The sequence below is a fragment of the Hevea brasiliensis genome, chromosome 3 (assembly GCF_030052815.1).
Source record: "Hevea brasiliensis isolate MT/VB/25A 57/8 chromosome 3, ASM3005281v1, whole genome shotgun sequence".
Lineage (NCBI taxonomy): Eukaryota > Viridiplantae > Streptophyta > Magnoliopsida > Malpighiales > Euphorbiaceae > Hevea > Hevea brasiliensis.
Genome location: NC_079495.1, coordinates 102,500,989 through 102,522,916, shown reverse-complemented (window position 1 = coordinate 102,522,916; position 21,928 = coordinate 102,500,989). Strand labels below are relative to the sequence as shown.

The 21,928-nt window shown below is 29.8% G+C and overlaps 1 protein-coding gene across 10 annotated transcripts in view; it reads left to right on the top strand.

Moving 5' to 3' along the window:
* LOC110660410 (uncharacterized) overlaps positions 1-21,928 on the top strand; it is a 243,950-nt gene that overhangs the window by 80,647 nt on the left and 141,375 nt on the right. For 8 of the 10 annotated variants that reach the window (XR_009147670.1, XR_009147669.1, XR_009147668.1 and 5 more), the window contains exons 6-7: positions 5,445-5,688; positions 5,831-6,286. Coding sequence is in view for 5 of the 10 variants with exons in the window: in XM_058144256.1 (XP_058000239.1) it covers positions 5,445-5,688; positions 5,831-6,286 (700 nt within the window). In the remaining 5 variants the exon portion in view is untranslated. Of the gene's footprint in view, positions 1-5,444; positions 5,689-5,830; positions 6,287-12,588; positions 12,667-21,928 lie in introns of all 10 variants that reach the window. The other 2 variants (XM_058144257.1, XM_058144255.1) reach the window with 1 other exon arrangement.

Sequence of the window (21,928 nt, the reverse complement as noted above, 5' to 3'; positions counted from 1 at the left end):
ATTATGTGTGCACTTATAATTTTTAAATTATATTAATAAAAAGAAAAATAGATCAATAAAAATAAAAAATTATACAAGTCAAATTTATCATGAAAAATTTATTATTATATTATAATTTTATAATTAATGTTTTATAAATATATAAATTTAACTATTTATTATTTTTTTATTTATATATTTTTATATTAAATTTATTCGACGAGAAAGTGTTAAACTTACAAAGACTAATTAGCTTTTAATATTTTAAAATTCTTATAAAATATAATAATTATCGTGAAAAATTTAAATTTTTTCCAATTATATTTCAGAGTTTATATATATAATAATATAATAAATTTAATTTGATATAATTTTATATAATATTGATTTATTTATTTATAATTATTTTTTATTTAATTTTTTAATTTTATTTGCTAAAATTAATTGTAAATACACATATTAATAAATATAAATATTATTAATTTTTATTTGATATGTAATATTTTACATAATTTTATATCTTCTTATGATATGGAGAAAAACTTTAAAATAAGATTGATAAATATATCAACATTAATAAATTAATAACTAAATTTTTTTATATAAAAAAACAAAAAATATATATTAATAAAATAAAAAATACTGATGTTAGTATATTATTATTTTTAATTTGAATGATTATAGTAAAAATTGTATAAACAAATAATTCATAGTAAAATACTTTACTAAATTAATTTATAATATATTTTTAAATTAAAATTTTTATAATTATTTTTTTAAAAGTAAAGAAGTTGTTAAATTGAAAACCATAAAAATTTTATTAAATAATATAATATTTGCATTGACATAAAAATTGGACTCTTTTTTATATCAAATTAGACTCTTTTATATTTATATTTATATTTATATTTATATTTAAATATAAATTTATTAAATTAAAATAATAATTTTATATTTAAAATATGATTCTTAATTATTTTTATACGTATTCACTATTTATCAAACTAAAATAAAATTATAGTATTAAAAAATATTATATTTTTTTTATATATACACATATTATTATTTGTAAATTTTTAATAATATATCATTTTAAAATAAAAAATTAGTATTAAAAATTTTAGTCATCCTATTAATTTTATAATTCAACTCAATTTTTTAAATAATATATATTTATCTATTTAAATTTTTTTCTCTGGTATGTGTAATTATATATTATTTAAAAATATTAAATTCATATAATTTTATTATATATTACATATTATAATTAAATATTTTTTATAAATCAATGAATATTATTTTTTTATAATATTTTCTATATATATATATAAGAATTTTAGACATATATCTATAATTAAAAATATAAATTTATTTTATATGAAATTTTTTTAATAAACTTATAAAAAATTAATTCAAAACAAAATTTTAAAAAATTAATAAAATAATTCATATGTTTGCTAATATTGTTTTTGTTTTGTTACGCAAATTTAAATATTATTGTATTAAAATATTTTTTTCATAAATAATTATAATTAAGATAGAGATAAAAATTTATTAAAAAATTATTTATATTATAATTAATGTTTTCCTTCTCTTTTTACACATAAAAATTTATGCTTACTAAAATTAATATATATTTATATTTAATATATATATATATATATATATATATATATATATATATATATATATATATATATATATTTTTTTTTTTTTTTGAGCATGCTGGTTTTGTAGGTGTGACTTTTGCTGTTACCTTCTTTAGTGGGACAGTTTTCCTTTTTTGGTTTATGTTCTAATTCATTTGAATTAAATCAGTAATTGAAACTTGTGGTTAAAAGGTCTTTTCCTTTTTGGGCAGAAATAACATATGTAATTAATTCTTCTACTTTACTTTTGTTATTGAAATTTTCTTTATTGTAGGTGTGAAGCATTTTTATCTTATATATTTTCTTTAACGAGGTGTATACTTTGTTTGGTAAAACAAACTGCGATTCTTCAAACTTCATGCATTTAATAGTTCGTACAAATTTATCATTAATCTCATATTGCTTGTGTGGTTCATACTTTATTATTGTTAAAAAATTAACTCACATCAACATCACAATCAAGAATTCCTTTGAAATATGTACATCAAAGACCGTGCCCCATTTCACAACTGGCTTCACTTGATAAAGGATACCACTGAGCATTCTCACTACTGGCTCCCAACTTGTAGCTCAGAGTGGGTAATGACTCAGCTGAAATTGGACTTTTTTACGAGAAACTATTACTGATTTTATTTGGAGAATTAATTATTCAGCATTATCACTTGCTTTTTTTTTTTTTTTTAATGCACGATTCGCATTCATTATCATGGCCCATTTGGACAGAAATCCACGAACAAAGGACAACATAAGATACGATCAAATCAAATCAATTCCAAACAAACCCCACACCTGGAATCAATTTTTAGAAAACCAGCCCATAGAAACTAACCTACAGACTCTCCAACAAACCACCCGTGGCAAAACCACTGCATACCCATCCCAACCTAAATGTCTTTTTTCCAATGTAATTCAAATTCTTTATGTTAAAAGGTTGGACGATGCAGGTTTATTTATTTAACCAATAAACAGATGCATGTGCCTGACTATACGTCTGCTAGTTTCAGCAGGACTTTGTTGACTTGTAAGTGATCTCTCTAACACCATTTCTCTGTCCACTGCCTTTCTCCGTCTGCTTCTCAGTCTTCACTCTGATCCCAGTATAGTTTGTTCTTGTCTACATCTTTCTTGCATTTCACTTCTATTTCCTTTCACTCATCTCTACACTCCTTTTGCTCTCTCTCTCTCTCTCTCTCTCATCTGTTTCTCTATTCTCTACTTCCATTCAGTCATATTCTCATTTTTCTTTGCTGTTATCATCATTTCTTGTTCAATTTTTCTTTTTTCCTGACAGTTGAGTTTTTCTTTAAAAAAAAAAATCAAAATGGTACTGGGTATGTTTATCTCCATCTTCACTGAGATCATTAAAGATCCCATCATACAATTCGTTGTCGTTCCTATCAAACGACACATTAGTTATCCTTTCACCTACAAGACCAAGGTTGAGAGGCTCCAGGATGAGGCTCAGCAATTGAACAGCAAAAGAGACAGGTTGCAGCAATCAGTTGCTGATGCTTCAAGAAGAGGGGAGGAGATATACGATGACGTCTCCAAGTGGCTTATTAGTGCGGGAGAAGCTATTCTAGAAGCCGAGCAACTTATCCAAGCCAAAGAACAAGCGAAGGAGAGGTGCTTCATTGGTTTGTGTCCCAATTTGAAGACGCGCTACCACCTCAGCAAGAAAGCAGAAAAGAAAGCTTCATTGATCGTTAAGCTTCGGAATCAGGATGGACTTGAATCAATTTCCCACCCTCAACCTCCAAAGCAGAAAGTGGCCCCATCTGTATATGATCGTGAGGAACTGCCTTCGAGGGTGTCAATTTTGAAGGAAATAATGGATTCGCTGAGAGATCCTGATCTTAACATGATTGGTGTTTATGGGATGGGCGGGGTCGGTAAGACCACCCTAGCTAGGGAGGTCCATAGACAAGCCCAATATGATAAGTTATTCGATGTTGTGATTTTTGTTGCTGTATCACAATCGCCAGAGCTCAGAAGAATTCAAGCGGAGGTTGCTGAAGTCTTGGGTCTTGATCTTCATGAGGAGGGAATCCTCCTAAGAGCAAATCGACTATATGAGAGATTGAATAAAGAGAAGATACTTATCATTCTTGATGACATTTGGACAAAACTTCAATTAGAGGAAGTGGGAATTCCATTTGGGCCCGATTGCAAGGGATGCAAAATATTATTAACTTCGAGGAGAAGAGATGTGTGCCATAGGATGGGAGCGCAGAAAGTTTTGGAACTTGAAGTTCTGCGAAAAGAAGAGTCATGGAATTTGTTTAAAATCACCGTATCTGTAGCTGATGGCCAAGAACCGAAGTTACCTCCTTTAGCTACTGAAATTGCAAAAAAATGTGCAGGATTGCCCCTTCTCATAATCAAAGTTGCTACAGATTTGCAAATGAAGGAGTCATATATGTGGGATGATAAGCTGAAGCAACTTTCTGACTTGGATAATGAAGAAATACAGAACAAGGTGCACTTGGTTCTTAAGTTAAGCTACGATAATTTGCCTCGCAGTGAACTCAGGTCATTTTTCTTGCTTTGTGGTCTGTTTGGACAGTCTAATATTCAGATCCAAAACTTGCTAAAATATGGTATGGGCGTGGGTTTATTTAAGCACATAGCCACAGTTGAAGAAGCGAGAAACAAAGTATATACTTTGATTGATGAACTGAAAGCTGAGTGTTTACTGCTAGACGGTGACGTGAATGGATATGTGAAAATGCATGACATTGTTCGTGACACTGCCCTGTTAATAGCTTCTAAAGAGCAACATATTTTTATAGGCACAAGTGGTGCTGGGTTGGGGGAATTGCCAACCAAGGATTGCACCAGAATTTCAATACCTTACTGTGATATCCAAGCACTTCCTCAAGGGATGGAATGCCCAAAAGCTGATTTATTGTCGGTCTTCACTGAAGATCTCTCTTTGGATATCCCTCAATTAATTTTTGATGGAATTAGACGACTCAAAGTAGTGGATTTTACAGGGATGTGTTTCATGTCTCTGCCTTCATCACTTGGTTTCCTAACAAACCTTCATTCCTTGTGCTTGCATCGATGCCATCTGGATGACATAGCTATCATTGGAGAGCTAAAGCAACTAGAAGTTCTCAGTTTAGCAGATTCCTATATTGTTGAGTTGCCCAGACAAATAGAACAATTAAGTAGACTAAAATTACTGGATATCGGCAATTGTTCCAATCTTAAAGTCATTCCAGCAAATGTCTTATCCAAGTTTTCCATGTTAGAAGAATTGTATGTGAGCAACAGCTTTGTTGAATGGGAGGCGGAAGCAATCAGCAATCAGGGTAATGCAAGCCTTGCTGAGTTGGAAGGGTTGTCTCACCTTAGAACTCTGGAAATACAAGTTGTAGATGCGAAGATAATACCAAAAGCCCTGTTCTTCAATGGGTTGCAGAGGTATAGAATACTCATAGGAGATGTATGGGGCTGGCATGGAAACTTTGAAACTTCAAGAACTCTAAAACTCAAGCTCAAGACAAGTAGTTACTTGGAGCATGGGATTAGAGTGTTGTTGAGGGAGACTGAAGATCTGTATTTAGATGAAGTGAGGGGTATTGAAAATGTATTGTATGATATTGATGGAGAAGGCTTTCCACGGTTGAAGCACTTCCACTTCCAAAATGATGTTTTGATTCAACGCATTATCAGCTCACCAAAATGGCCTCCATATCCTGCCTTTCCCATCCTAGAGTCCTTGTTTTTAGAAAATTTAATGAACCTGGAGACAATTTGTCACGGTCAACTGGCACGAGGTTCATTTAGCAACTTAAGAGCCTTAGAAGTTGGAAAATGCCAAAGATTAGAAGCTATGATAATAGATGAAAGTGAATACAACAATGAAGTGGTTGAGTTCAATCAACTGCGCTCCTTGAAGCTAAATGATTTACCAAACCTCAGAAGCTTTTGCTGGAAAAGGAAGGTGGCTACAGGAACAGAAGCAAGACAAAAGCAATTGACAGCCTGTCCACTTGAGGAAATTGTGTCGGAGGATGAGCTTGGTGCTGAATTATCACTTTTCAACAGAATGGTATGTCGCAGTTTTAGCATTAGAATTCCAAGTTACGGTTATTATTAAGAATTTGTTTGGCTAAAATCTTTTATTTTATATCTTATTTTTTAAAGAAGTAAAAGTGTAAGTGCTGTGCTTAAAAGAATGGTTTTATCTGTAGGTTTCTTTTCCCAACTTGGAGGAATTGCAATTAACCTCAGTTGCTTGTGAAAGGATATGGAACGACCAACTTTCCGCAACATGTTCAAACTTAACGAGTTTGACTGTGGAACGTTGCAACAATTTGAAGCATTTATTCACAACTTCAATTGTTAAATGTCTTTTGCAGCTTAAAAAACTTAAGATAAGCGATTGTAATTCCATGGAAGAGATATTACTGACAGAGGAACTAGTAGAAGAAGAAGAGGAAGAGAGGATAAATAAGACAGCCTTCTCAAAACTGGAGAGCCTTCACCTTAGTGATCTTCCACACTTGTCTAGATTCTGCACTGGGTATTCAATTGAATTTCAGTGCCTTCGAGAATTAAAAATACTTTTTTGCAGCGCATTGGTGACTTTCGTCGCCAAAACAGAGACGAACCATAACACTGAAATTCAACCACTGTTTGATGAAATGGTACGTAATTGTTATTCCTGTGTGCATATGCTATATTATACATCTGTGGAGATCATAAAATATTTTTTATATTGCCATTAGTATAATAATTTCATAAGTGTTGACTCGTTGTTTAAAATTATAGAGTTTTTGTTATAACTTTAATTGCACAAGTGATTTTAGGAATTCCTTTTTCTTTTCTTTCGATTTAAATAATTTTATTGGGTTGATAATTTGGATGTCAAAGACAAAGCTAGTAGGGGCTGTTATTTGGAAAATATAGGGCTTGTTTACATGTCCTGCCATAAAGTGAGACTGGAAAATACACTACTCAATGCAAAATTGCGAGTGTGGAGTATGTGCTGAGTTATATACAAATGAAAATTCTCTTAAAATTGTTATGAAATGAAAATTCTCTTAAAATTGTTATGGTTTTAGTACCGATTTATTTTCATCATTGGTCCATGTGTGCGTGTATTTTTAATATTGAGAAAAATGTAAAAATAAAATAAAATATTATAATTTGTGAAAAAAATATTGATTTAAAAAAAATAAAAACTTTAGAGTCAATGCCCCTCTTTAACTTTTCAATATGCATATGGAAGTGTTTTCTTTTATATATATTAATATTTTTTATAAATTGTGCTGTAATTTTTTGCATATAATATAATATTTTTAAAATAAATAATGGTCAATACTGAATCATTCATGGGCATAATATAATTTTTTTTCATTCCATTATTCACCCTTTTTATTTTAATATATTATAGATTATAAATTATAAATAAAAGCATATTAGCACTTAAACTATTATATTTATATTTTAATTGATATATGTGTATCGAAATATACATGGAAAGAATTTAAAACGCTTAAATTATTTTATTATTATTATTATAGAACAAATGATTTGAATTATTCATTGGATGAATTTCAAATTTAATTAGATGAAAATGATGCCTGTAAGAGTATTATTTAACATAATAATATGCAAGAAAAACAAAATTAAAAAAATTTAAACACGGAAATAAAATTGGTGATTCTAATGCATTAAGTGAGTCAATCTAAAATGAATTCATTTTATTACCCTAAAAGAAATTATAAATCAGTATGTGAATTTATAAGCTATATTACTAAATAAAAACTAAATATAAGCCCAAACATAATTATCAAATCTGAATTCATTTTAACAGATTCAATTGATTTACCTGAAAATTAGATTAATTAAAATTTTGGTTTTTGTTTAAAATTTTTTTGAGAGAATCAGAATTAATCTTTATGAATCAGTAGAAGAATCGTTAATTGGTTTAGATTATTTAATTGGTTTAGATTGTTTCGATTAATCAGAATTTGTAACGGGCCATTTTCAATTACAAATATTTTAAATTATTTAATTGGTTTAGATTGTTTCGAAATTTCAAAATAAGTTTTATCAATTTAAACATCAAGTTAATTTGAATTGAATTGAACCAAACGCAAACGAGCTATTTTTGCATTTTACAGGATATTGTATTTGCTTTCAATTTTATAAATCATTTGAATTTGAGTTATTTTAAATTGGTTGTAAATATAGAATGACAATGAATCAGGTATTTTCGAATACTTAATTCGATTCAGCATGATAGAATGATTACAAGATGCTTATTATCAAATTTAGATGAGTTTAGATTTAAATTCTGATAATTAATATCCTTGTTTTACAAGATTGAATTTTATATATTGAGTTCTATTTTTTAAATTTTTTATAGTAATTAAATATAAAAATACATTTTATAATTTTATTTATAAAATTTGAAATATTATATTTTAAAACTAAAAAATAAATAGTTTAAATTATTACTAAATTTAAAAAATAAATTATTAATAAAAAAATATTTTTATAAATTTATCAAATTAAATATATATAAAATTAAATGACTTCTAGTAATATATATATATATATATATATATATATATATATATATATATATATATATATATATATAATTAAATTTAAAATGGATACAAATAGCAAGTGATAAATTTTTTGATTGATTGAATTTTAGTAAGCAATTCAATTTATATTATGTGTGTCAAATTTTGAGAAAATTAGCCATTCATCATTTAAATAATTTTCAAAAGTAAATATTTAATTAAATATAATTTAGAGTCAAACTACAATATTTATAGGGTGTTTGGTATAAAATTAACATTAATATTGTTTGAATATTTAAAGAAATTATTAATTTTTAATTCACTTATATGATTGAATTGAACTTTAACATGCATATCTACACAAATGGAATAGTGAATTCAAGAGCTAAATTGTAAAAATATTAATCATAAAAAAAATAAGCGCAAATGGAATAGTAAAATCAACTGTTAAAATGTAAAATATGTTAATCACAAATGAAAATTATGTTTTGTGTGGATTGTTTTTTAAGTTCTTGGACTCTTTATTTTTCCTGGTTTTCATCTTTGTTTTGGTTTCATTGCTCCACTTCCTTCGATTTTCTTGGCTTGCTTTGAGTTTTGGTCAATTCCCAGTTTTGTATATCCATCTTGGTTGTTGAATTTTCTTTTAAATCTTCTTTTGCCTACATATATATTATGAAACCGCGTAACAAATTGCGCAACTTATGCATTTTTAGGTTAATTCATTTCACTTTATTTTTATATTTCCATAAATTCATTGAACACAACAATTATTATATTACATAAAATATTATTTATAATCAAAGAAGGTAATATTATAATTTTGAAATCCTTTTCTAGAAATGTTAATATTACTACGATATTATTATATTATAAGGTAATATTATAATATTATTATGATAGGCCACCACTCCACTAACCACTTTGATTTCTTTTGGAAGGATACATGTTTGCCTAATTATGATTATTCTGAATTTCTTGGAATGTCACAATACCAAGTAAGTATATTTGTTATTTCAGGTTTCTTTCTCTAAATTGGAGGTATTGAGCATCCAACAAATGAATAACTTGAAAAATATATGGCACAACCAACTGGCAGCTGATTCCTTCTGCAAACTGAAATCATTGACAATTACTGGATGCTCAAGTCTAATGACTGTTTTTCCATTGGCTGTCTTGGAAAGATTCCAGAGATTAGAGAAGTTGAATTTATGGCATTGTGATTCATTGCAAGAGATATATCAACTTCAAGGGTACAATGTTAAAGAAGTAAATGTTGCCGCAGCATTTGAGCTAAGAGATTTGCGTATATCTGGTTGTCACTCATTGAAGCATATATGGAGTAAGGATCCACAAGGAGTTTTCACTTTTCAAAATCTGGAATCAGTTGATGTTGGATGGCGTAATGTCCTGAAAAATATCTTTCCGGCCTCCATAGCCCAAGGTCTTTTGAAACTTGAAAAGCTTGAATTAAGATGGTGTGAGGAAGTGGAGGAAATAGTTGCACAGGAAGAAGGTGTAGATCTGAAAAATATCTTTCCTCAGTTGCACACTCTTATATTTTCACATCTACCAAAACTAAGGAGTTTCTATTCAGGAGGGACACATACTTTTGAGTGGCCGAAATTGAAATGTTTGAAAGTGGAAAATTGTGACAAAGTGAGGAAATTCGGTTCAGATGAAAAAGAAGTAGGCCAAGAAAGCATCCCAATTGAAAAACCTCTCTTTTTCTTGGGAAAGGTATGAACCATTAATTTAATTCCTATTCTTCCTTAAAAAGCATTTACTTAAAAAATTTTGATCTACATTAATTGTTTGTTAATTTTCTTTTATCTGTAAGAAAATAAAAGGAAGGTCGAAAAACACATATTCTGATGGTTAACTCCACTTCTATTTTATACTATATTTCAATCATTCCCTAAATAGATATAAAAAAAATCCAAATATCTAAGTATTTAAAAACAAACATATATAGTATTGGAAAAAAATTGATATAACTCCACTTCTATTTTATACTATCATAATTTGAATTCTTCCATTTTGCGTATAATATATATTTGTTAAATTATAAATTTATAGTTTAACCAATTTAATTATAAATACAATTAGATTTGTGTTATTTATATATTATATTAATTAAATATAATTTTATTTTTTAATATTACAAAACAATTATTATTGTTGAAGTTTAAATTTTAAATAACACTTATTTCTAAATAATTACATATTTAATAAGATATTTTATAATTTAATAAAATTTATATAAACCAAAAAACTTATTGTTTGAGACATCATTTATTAGTACAAAGTATTAAGATGATTATGATTATGATTATATATGGCAGTTTCTTAATATTAATAATCTAATTTTAAGGTTTTTTTTTTTTAATTTTTTCAACAGTGAAAATTCATTTCATACATGTTTTTATATAAGTTAATAATTTTAAAAAGATAAATAATTACGATATCTTCAAAATAAAAAAATTTGGTCATATATTCATTTCATTGGATTAAAAGGGATACCAATTAGTTCCTTTTAGTGGGATTGAAATGGTAGTAAGCGATTTAATTACAACAAAATTATTTGCTTTTATATATATATATTAAAACTCTCTAATTTTTATATAAAAATAAATTATACTAATAAAATTTATTTATAAATAGAATTTTTATTTTTTTAAAATAAATAGAATTTTTATGTAATTTAGAATTAGTTGTTCAGTTTGTACAAAATTATAATAAAAAACTTCTATTAATAATTATAAATTATCAAAATTTAATTAACATTAAAATTTTTAATAAATAATATAAAAGACCAAAGGTATTTTTATCCGTTCATAAATTTTCCATGCAATTACAACCATAGATTGAACAATAAAACTCAAAAAAGAAAGTTGCATTTGTGGCGGAAAAAAAAAGCATTTGTTAATGTAGGCTGATATTTTTGGTGCTAAATAATAATTGTAAATTATTTTTACATAACTCTTTAACTTTTATGCAATTTATTTTAACTATAATTTCATATATATCAAATTTTTTTTTAATATATACAAATTCAACACAAACTTTTTTCTTCTCTCTCAGGTTAGTCCCAAATTGGAGGAATTGACATTGGAGCACAAGGACTTGAGTGCGATACAACATGGTTTATTGCCATTTCAGTGTTTTTCCAAACTCAGAGTTCTAAACTTGCTCTCTCTGCGGGATGAATCACGTCCTTTTCTAATCCTTCTCCTTAAAAGAGTGTCCCATCTGGATAAAATTTCTGTATCATCCTCTTATTTAGAAGAGTTATTCTCACGTGAAGGACTTGTTGGGGAGGAGGAACATGCTATTGCTAGGATACTTACACGGGTGAAAAACTTGGAGTTACGCTTTCTTGATAATTTGAAGTGTATTTGGAATCAAGATTCCCGAGTGCAACCGCTTCTTGAATGTCTTCAGACTCTGAAACTAAGTGATTGCGGTAGTTTGATCAACGTAGCACCGTCATCATCATCTTTCCTCAGTCTAACAACTCTTGACGTGAATGCATGTGGAAGGTTGAAAAACTTGATAATGGCATCCACAGCCAAAACTATGGTTCAACTCTCCAAAATGATCATACAAGATTGCGAAATGATGACAGAAATAGTAGCAAGCGATGGAGATCATAACGAGGATGAAATTATTTTCTGCAAATTGAAATATTTGGAACTTAGTGGTTTAAGTACTCTCACCAGCTTTTGCACAGGGAATCACGTCTTCAATTTTCCATCTTTAGAAATCGTTATTGTCGAAAGATGCTTGCGGATGAAGAAATTCTCTGGTGGATTCTTAATCACACCAAAGCTACGGGGAATACGACTGAACAAATACGCAGATAAACAACATTGGGAAGGAAAACTTAATGCGACCATGGCATGTCAGTTAACAAATATGCAGGTATCTGTTCTTCTACCTTCCTTATTTTTCCATACTGATAAATCAAAATCCTTAGATGACGTGTTTTTGACTAATGCTATCTTTCGTGATTGAAAGGTTGGCAAATTTTTTCAAGTATCCAAGTTTCCTGAGCTCTGGAATGGCAAAATCCAAGGAAAGCTCTTCCAAAATGTAGAAAGCCTAACCGTTGACACACGTACATTTACTTCCAATGCCATATCGGCCCATTTGTTACAGTTCTTGAACAAGTTGAGACAAATAAATGTAACGGACAGTGATTCACTGGAAGTAGTGTTTGACTTAGAAGGGCTATCTTCTGATAATGGGCATGTTGGGCTGCTACCGCGATTAAGTGAATTGAAGTTAATGAATCTACCTATGTTGAGACAGTTATGGAACAAGCATCCTCAGGGAATTTTGGACTTCAAGAACCTAAGATTGCTCCAAATTGAAAATTGTAGCAGCTTGAAGTATATATTTATTAGGTCAATGGCATTGTGCCTCTCGCAACTTCAAGAGGTAGAGCTGAAATATTGTAAAATGATGGAAGGAATAATAGAAGTAGAGGAAGCTAATAAGATGATATTTCCCTCATTGAAGTCCATGATCCTTGAATGTTTGCCTAAATTTTCAAATTTTTGTTCAAGAAGTAGTAATCTGGAATGTCCATCATTGAAAAAGATGAGCATATATGACTGTCCAAGCATGAAGACATTCTTTTCCACACTACTTCGGGAACAAAAACCAAAAGGAAATGATGAAGGGAGGGAGCAAAGACAGGACAAGGAAGAGTTCGATGTCCCTTTTAGCCATAAGGTTAGTGTGTTTATTCCTTTCTCAAAATCACAAGGTTTAATTACCAAAAAATGCATAAAATCTCCATTGATTTTAAGTGGTATAACGTAACTCTTGTTATTTGACTTTTCTTGTCCCAAAGGAAGCAAACAAGAACAGGATGCGAATTTTATGCAGCGTTAGTGTTATATTAATGAATATAATAGAAATTACATGATTGAAGTACAAAAACAAATAGTGGCATCTATGCCATTAGCTGATTGTGTTTATTTTTCTTTTCTTTTGGTAGTTGATTGTGCTTCTCCTAATTATCTTTTTATTGAGGTGAAATTAGAAGTATAGTTTAGTAACTTAAGCGTTAAATGCTCTTTTTTTTTATATATTATATTGCTTTTTTTTAATTTTATTTTTTTGTTATATAAAGAATAATATTAATTGAGTTCGAGTGATTGTGACTCAATCTATCTATCTATCTATTTAAAGTAGGTAAAATTTTCCTTGAAACTTTCACGTGGCGTGAACCATTTATAAATTAACTTATTTATATGTTAAGTATTTATTTCTTTTTTTTAATAAGTATTTATTGTCTTTTAAGTATTTTTATTATTGTCATTATTTTCTTAAATTTTATAATTTAAATAATTATTTTATTTAATAATTAATTGCCCATCAGTGTCCCAATAATTAAATTTATTATATTATTTTTTAATTTATTAAAGATATAACTAATATTATTTTTTCTTTAATGTACATCTTAAAGTATTCATATATTTTTAATCATGGATTTTTTTTTTCATTTTCACAATTCCTTTGTATATTTTATCTATATAGATCTTATTTGTATTGAGGAGAGACTATTAATCATAAAAAATTTATTAATATTAAAATAATTTTGTTATGAAGAGAATATTGCTCGATATATTTAACTAATACTTATTTTAATTCCTAAATTTTTATAAATTTCTTTTTTAAATGTTTTTTTAAATTTTTAGCTATTTCATTTCATTATAAAAATTTATCAATTATATCAGTAAAAATTGAAAATTATATTATAAAAATTACAAAGAATTGGTCATTCTCTTTCTTACTTATTAATTATTGTACCTAATTTTTTATTATAATAAAATATAAATAGCATCCTAAATGTATGTTATAAATATTTTGTTTACCTGAATTTTCTTTTTTATTTAATAAAATAATTTACATTTAATTATTAATTTTAAACCAATTAATACATTTAATTTTATTAATTATATTAATTGGCTTCGTTATGTTACTATTCAATATTTCTTTAAATTTTTCATAACCGTTTGGAGTCATTCATATCATATGTATAAAATGGTGCTTTTACCCATTAATTATTTGATTTTTTTTTTTAAATTATTGACAGAACAAATTAAATGAATTTTTTTAGAATGACGTGTTTAAAATATTAATTAATTAAAACATTAGAAAAAATAATTATGTTTTAAAGTTTTTCCATTTCTTAAATTTATCAATAAATATTTATTCATTAAAAATATTAATTGATTAAATATTTTAAAATTATAAAAAAATCCCTGCAATGGACGAGTATACAGCTACTTATATATATATATATATATATATAAAAGAAAAAGGAAAAATAATTCAGCATGTATATTTTCAATCCAAGTATAATGGCCCCCAAAGCTTTTGAAATCCCTCAATGATTCATTAGTATCTTGGATTTAATCTCCTACTTGCTTTTGAAATGTAGATGTTTCCCAAATTGGAAGAGTTGTCATTAGACAGCAAATCTGTCATAATGATGCTGCAATCTGAATTCCCAACAGAGTTCTTTTCCAAACTAAAAGTTGTTGAGCTGCGCTTCTTTACAAACAAATCTTGTGCTTCGCTATTTCGTTTCCTTCCAAAATTACCCAATCTTGAAGAACTTGGCGTGCGTGACTGTTCTCTCAAGGAGCTTTTTGTATTAAAAGGACTCGGTGGTGACCAGAAAGATACCATTACACCCTCACGGATAAGAGCTTTAAACCTCAACAATCTTGGTGATTTGATTAATTTAGCACTATCATCTGCAACTTTCCAAAATTTAACAACTCTTGAAGTTAGGAATTGCAATGGATTGAAAAATATGGTGACATCAACAGCAGCCAAAAGTATGGTTCAACTTGAGACATTGACTGTAAAATCTTGTGATATGTTGATGGAAATAGTAGGAGGTGAACACTGCGAAACAACAGGAGATTGTTTTCACCAAATTGAAAACATTAAAACTCAAAGATTTACAGAGCTTCACAAGCTTCTGTTTGGGTAGCTACGCTCTCAAATTCCCATCTTTGGAACAAGTAACTGTTGTTGAATGCCCCAACTTGAGGATTTTCAGTCCTGGAGTGTTAAGCACGCCAAAGCTACAGAGTGTAAAAGTGGCGCGGGGAAAATTGCATTGGGAAAGAGATCTCAATGCCACCATTGAACATTTGTATGAGAAAGCGGTATGTATTTACCAGATCGTATTTTTCTCGCTATTGATCTGTGTCATAGGTGGCTAATATGTTTGGTTAAATGTATGTATATAAATGCTTGTTTGTTGTTCTCTGCTAATGCAGTATTTTGGATTTGTAGATTGGATTTGAACGCATCAGTCATGTGAAACTCTCCGACTTTCCGATGTTGAAAGAAAATTGGAATTGCGAATTTCCATTCAAGCGCATGGGCGATTTAGAAAGTTTGGTGGTGGATGAGTGTGCATTTTTCTCAAATGCCATATCATCAAATCTACTGAAGCACGTGGGCGAGAAATTGGAAGAGCTGGCTGTTGAGAGATGTGATTCAGTAGAAGAAGTGTTTGATCTGGAAGGGCTAAATGCCGATGAAGGTCATCTTGGGCTAACAAGAAATTTAAATGAATTGCGGTTAATTGATTTGCCTAGGTTGAGGCACGTGTGGAACAAGGATCCTCAAGGATTTTTGAGCTTTAAAAACCTAAAATTGCTGCAAGTTCATAATTGCAGCAACTTGGCTAATATATTTACTCTGTCCATGGCTTTGGGTCTTGTAAATCTCCAACATATGGAAGTAAAAAGATGTAGAATGGTGGAACATATCATCAGGAAAGAAGCAGACTATGAAATAGGAAGGGACAGGACCATATTTCCATCATTGCACTCCATCAGTATCGAGTGTTTGCCCAACTTGTCATGTTTTTATTCTGCAAGAGATGTTCTGAAATGCCCATCCTTGAAAAAAATTGATTTGGTTGACTGTCCAAAGATGGAATTATTGGCTTCAGCATTTCGCTATGAACAAGATTCAAGCGTGATTGTTGAGGGAAGTGAAGAATCTGTTTACAAGGGAGATGTTGATATTTCCATGGCTGCTTTTTTTGGTGGCAAGGTCAGTTTTTTTGGTTCTTTTTAATTTTAAAAGGCATTGTGGTTTTTTAGTATCTATCAGTCACATTTGATTCAATCTGGAAATGGAATTCTTATATGGTATATAAAAGGAATCATTATAACTTGAACTGATGTGAAAATTTATGTACTTCAAATATAGCATATAAGATTGCGGTAGAAATTATCTAATTATCTATGTTTATCTATTTATATCTATATAAACATAATGAAGCTGGTCTCAAAATATACTTACAAGTGGCACTCTTTTAAACTTTTTCTTTTATTTATCCATTTTACCCTTGTACTATTATAATTTTACAATATCGATTGATAATATGTAGTGACATGTAAATATTATTTGAACTAAGATATTTAATAAAAAAAATTATGATAGTAGTTATAATTTAATTAATACTAACTATAAACTATATAAACTAAAGCAACATTACTAAGAAAACTAAGGGCCATAGCTATAAATTATATAAACTAAAGTAAACTAAAGTAACATTACATACTTAATTCGTTATAATAAAATAAAAATTATGACTATAATTATAATTTAATTAATATTTAAAAAGTAAAATTTATAGTTATAAATTATATAAATCATTAAAAATCAAATTAGTCACCTCCTAATATAAATATAGGATAAAATGTCCAATGAAAAATTTCTCTCATATCTATCAAATGATAATTTCGTAATTAAGACATTAAAAAAAGATAATGAACACTTTGTACTAATATCATTATGGTAATCTTTATCTTATAAGAATTTATTTATATATATTTTATTAGTATCTTATTATTTATTCTTTATATTCATTTTTAATTTATATTTATTTTCGTATTTATTTTTTATGTTTTCACAATTTTTTTACAAGTTATTCTTAAAATTAACATTTTAAATAAATTAAGTATAATATATAAGAAAATCCATATAATCATATCTTATTATCTTTATTCAATTAAATAATATACTAATAGTGATTATGCTGCCAACCCGTGGGCAAAAGTTTATTTTTTAAAAAATTTGTATAAATTGGAATAGCAATTTTGGGATTTAGACAATCTAATTCATTTTTATTCCATTTCTAAATTTGTCATCCTGTATTGTTTATTGATTCTTGTTTATTTGTTTTCCTAGGTTGCAATCCCAAGCTTAGAAGAATTGAAAGTGGAATGGAAAACTATGAAGGATATGTGGCCAGAAAAATTTCAATCCATGTTCTTGTCTGGACTGAAAGGCATTGAGCTGACATGTTATCCTGGTGGATGTGCACTTTTGCCAACTGATTTCTTTCAAATTTTAATCAATCTAGAGAAACTTGTTTTGACAGATGCTTCTTTTGAAGAAAAAATATTTCATGAAGCAAACATTGGTGAGCAAGTACATCCCGAATCATGTAAGGTGCCAATGCTTAAGCATCTGATGGAGAAAGACTCCCAGCAAGTCCCAGCTTCTCAATATCTGGAGACAGAAGCAATGGATTGTGGCAGATTGAAAATTTTACTGCCATTCACGGTTTCTTTGGAAAATTTAACAACTCTGGAGGTATCAAATTGCCAAGGTCTAATAAATCTAATGACTTCAATTACATCTAGAAGTCTTGTGCAACTTAGAAGAATGAAGGTAGAGAAATGTGAAATGATGCAAGAAATTGTAGCGAGTGAAACAGATGATGAAGAAGAAGAGATTTGCTTCAGTCAACTACAATATTTGGAGCTTCATGATCTACCACGCCTCACAAGCTTTTGCTCTGGTAATCCTGCCTTCAATTTCCCATCCTTGGAGGAAGTGATCATTAGAGCACGTCCCAATATGAAGATTTTTGCTAAAGAAGTTTTAAGCACTCCAAAGCTATGGCGAGTTCAAACCGGAAAACATAAATATGAGTGGGAATGGGAAGGCAGCATCAATAACACCATTGAAGCATTATTTACACATACGGTATGTACTGACAAGATAAAATCATCTCATTCTATCTCCATCATGTGTTTAAATCAATTAACCAATTTATGCATAGACTACAAACGTTTTTTACTGAGAGGACTGTTACTAACAGTCCATGAACTTTCGTGATAATACTTTATTTTCAAAATTCATAGTGTCATAGTTCTTTTAAATATTAATTTATTTCCCCTCTCGCATTTGACTTGGCTGTCCTAATATTCTTTGCTGTCAATATCGTTTTCTCAGAATGCTGAAGAAATAAGGGAGGCCAGCGTTCATATGCGTGAGCTCCAATGAGGCTGATGTTGCATGTAATTTGTGACAGATTATACTTAATTTTCCGTTTGAGGGTACATGGTGAATTGGTTCTTGTTGTCCCAAAATAGTCCAAGAGGGGGGTGAATTGGACTTTAACAATTTTTCGGCCCTTGCTTGTAGCCTAATGAAAAATTGTGACTTTGTTCAACTAGGTGCTTCTGTATATAGAATGAAAGTAATATGTGCTTCAACAATGTGTTCCTAAGTTGCAATTCAAGGCTCAATCAATGTATATGGCAATATCTAACAAAGCATGCATCATATGATATACAACTAATTTCTCAAGTCACTCAATATATCCACAAGTTTATCAACTCAATCTATTTAACTAACATTCAATATCATGTATAAAGAATAAAATTTAAATTGCACAAAAGTAAGGAGGTCAAGGTTACAGAGATCAAACACAAGGATTTTTATAGTGGTTCGGCTTAACTAGCCTACATCCACTCTCTCAAAGAACCCTCTTTAAGTCTTCTCTCCACTATTTGCTCTTTTGAAGGCAAGAGACCAAAAGCCCTTTACAACTTTTCAACACCAAGCTTTTACCAAGGTAGCTTGAAACCTTCACAAGTGCTATCACAAGCACTTACTCTCTCAAGCTTCAATAGGTGCTTGTACAACCTCTCTTAAATGCAATTTAATATTTCAATACTCACTCTTACTCAATACAAATCAAACTATAAAGAAGAGATGAGTTGATTTGCCAATGGAAGCTCAAATACTTTAAAGCTCTTGAATGAAAGCAATAAATGAAAAATCAATGCTGGAGTTCAAATGTAAGCTTTCATCAAAAGTAAATGAAGTGAAGAAGGTGTATTTATAGTCTCAAATCATTTTAGACCGTTTGAAACCCTTTTGAGACGTTATACACACTGCCCAAGACAAAATGGCCGTTATTTTATCCTTTTGTGCGAAGTTGAGCAGCTCTGATCAGTTAGCAAACTAATGAAATAATGGTAGCAGTCAGTAAACTGGTTAGTAAACTAATGTTTTTAGCAAACACATTAGCAAACCGAAAATTTTAGCAAACCAGTTAGCAAACTAAGGCAACAGCTGCATGTCTCAACTTGCAATGTAAAATGATTTAGACCTTAAAAATGTTTCAATAGTAGTGTCCAAGGTCATGATAAGAAAAAGTAATCAAAAAATAAAATTTCAATTTTGAGCTCCATATGACTAAATTCTCATCCATTCTTTTCACAAAAGACATAAGACTCTAACACTATGCCTTTCATACCTTTTCTTTGAGTCTTGGCTTCCATAGTCTTTTTCTCATTTTGGATTTGTCTTGAAATGCCTTTGAGTATCTTTTCTCCTTAGATACAACTTGAAAGGTTCTTTATGCATAAGACAAAGAATCTACACATCACTTTGAAGTTGGGTTAGATAGATTCTCTTTGAGTTTTGTTATCATCAAAATCAATGCTCATTTTGAGCTATACGGGGTCAACAATCTCCCCCTTTTTGATGATGACAAAACTCAACTGAATCAACAATAAAAAATAAAAGTGTGTGAAGGTTTATGTGAGTATGTAAATCCAAGCAGTATAGTATACCGAAAATGCTCCCCCTAAATATATGCACATAATTTCCAAGAAATCTATTTTCTGTACATAAGCTCCCTCTGAATTTATGCTATAAAGCATATTCACAATTCACAAGTATAAACACAAGTATAAACACATATCCATAAGTATCAACACATATTCACATATCATCACACTTCACAAGTATATCAACACATTTCCACATTTCCATGTCCATCAACACAAGTATGAACACATATTCACATATCTATATCCATTCTCCCCCTTTTTGTCATCAATCAAAAAGGAAACAGGAGAAAATAACCCAAAAAGAATCATGTTAGCCCAAATGTAAACACAGTAAGGTAGACAGTAGCAAACTAAAAACCAATAGTAGCAAACAGACTAGTAAACTAATTATGCAGATAGTAAACTAAAAATCCAGATGAGATGCTATTTAAGTCTTTTACTTCTGCGAGTGGATTTTGAAGGCACCATTTTCTTCCTAGGGAGTTTAATAACAGGGGGCTGAGGTGCTTGGTCAGCCAATTGATCATCTTTCTCGGGCTCATCGTCTTCAGATGGTGGTTGAAGAGCAGCAGCTAATGTCTGATATGGATTTGACATAGTTGACTTGTACCTTTTCTTACCTCTCTTGGCTGCAGGGGCAGCAACTACAGATAACTGAGTTGGAGCACTCTCTTGGTGATCCTTGAGAGAAGCTTCCTTCTGCTGTGTAGGGGCAGCAGCAGTTTCAACAACTTTTTCAGATTCTAGAACCTTTTCACCATCCTTTGGTAGCTCACCTTCAGTTTCTACAATCTCTTCACCATCATGCTCAATAGGTACATCAGCTACAAGGCCAATTTCAGGTTCAATGACCTGGTCACCAGCATGCTTATCAGGGGCTTCTGCTGCAGGTTCAAGCTCAGGTTCAGCTATTTGGTCACTTTCATGTGCCATAGCAGTAGGAGACTCATCAACCTTATTGCTTTCACCCTTATCAGCAGAGACTTGAGTAGCAGCCTCAACTTTAGTTGGAACACCAGTTTCCTTGGCCTGCTGAAGATCCATAATCAGCCTCTTCAATTCCTCATTTTGAGTGAGCAGGTGACTCACTTTGTAGTCAACCACATCCACATATTTTCTCAGAATGTCAAGGGACTGATTGGTGGAACTAAATTGTTCATTAACAGTAGCTTTTATCCCTTGAATTTCACTCAAAAATTCACTAGCAGAATTAGAATCAACCTTAGTAGAGGAGGAACCACCCTTTTCAAATCTTTTCTTTCTCCCATCAGTGTCAGAGTGTATTTCTCTGAGCACAATCAAATCAGTCCTAGAGCTTTCCTTAGAGACATTCACATTTAGCTCTTTAAACACAGTAGTCAAAAGATGTGCATAAGGCAGTTTTCCAATCCCATAAGCTTTGCACATGTTCTTGAAAATTAAATAAGCCAAATTCATCCTAACTTTATTCACAATGTGCCACATAATACACATGTCCAAGTGACTCAAATAACCATAGCTACCAGATTTAGGACAGAAAATGTAGTTCACCATACTATGAATGATTTTGATATGTTGAAGGGCTTTTGTACTGGTGGACTTTTCATTTGCGGCAGTGTGAACAGGAAACACTTCGTTTTCAAACTCAACCAAATTGAATCCTGCCACCCTAGCAACATCCTTATGTGTGGAAATTTTATTTCCATCATTGGGCAATTTCAAAGCCGTAGCTATCAGTTCAACAGAGACACCATATATACTGTTATTCAAAACAACCTCAAACTTGTCCTCATCATCAATTGTTCTCAAAGTCCTATAAAACTCTTGAACAAGCCTAGGGTAATAC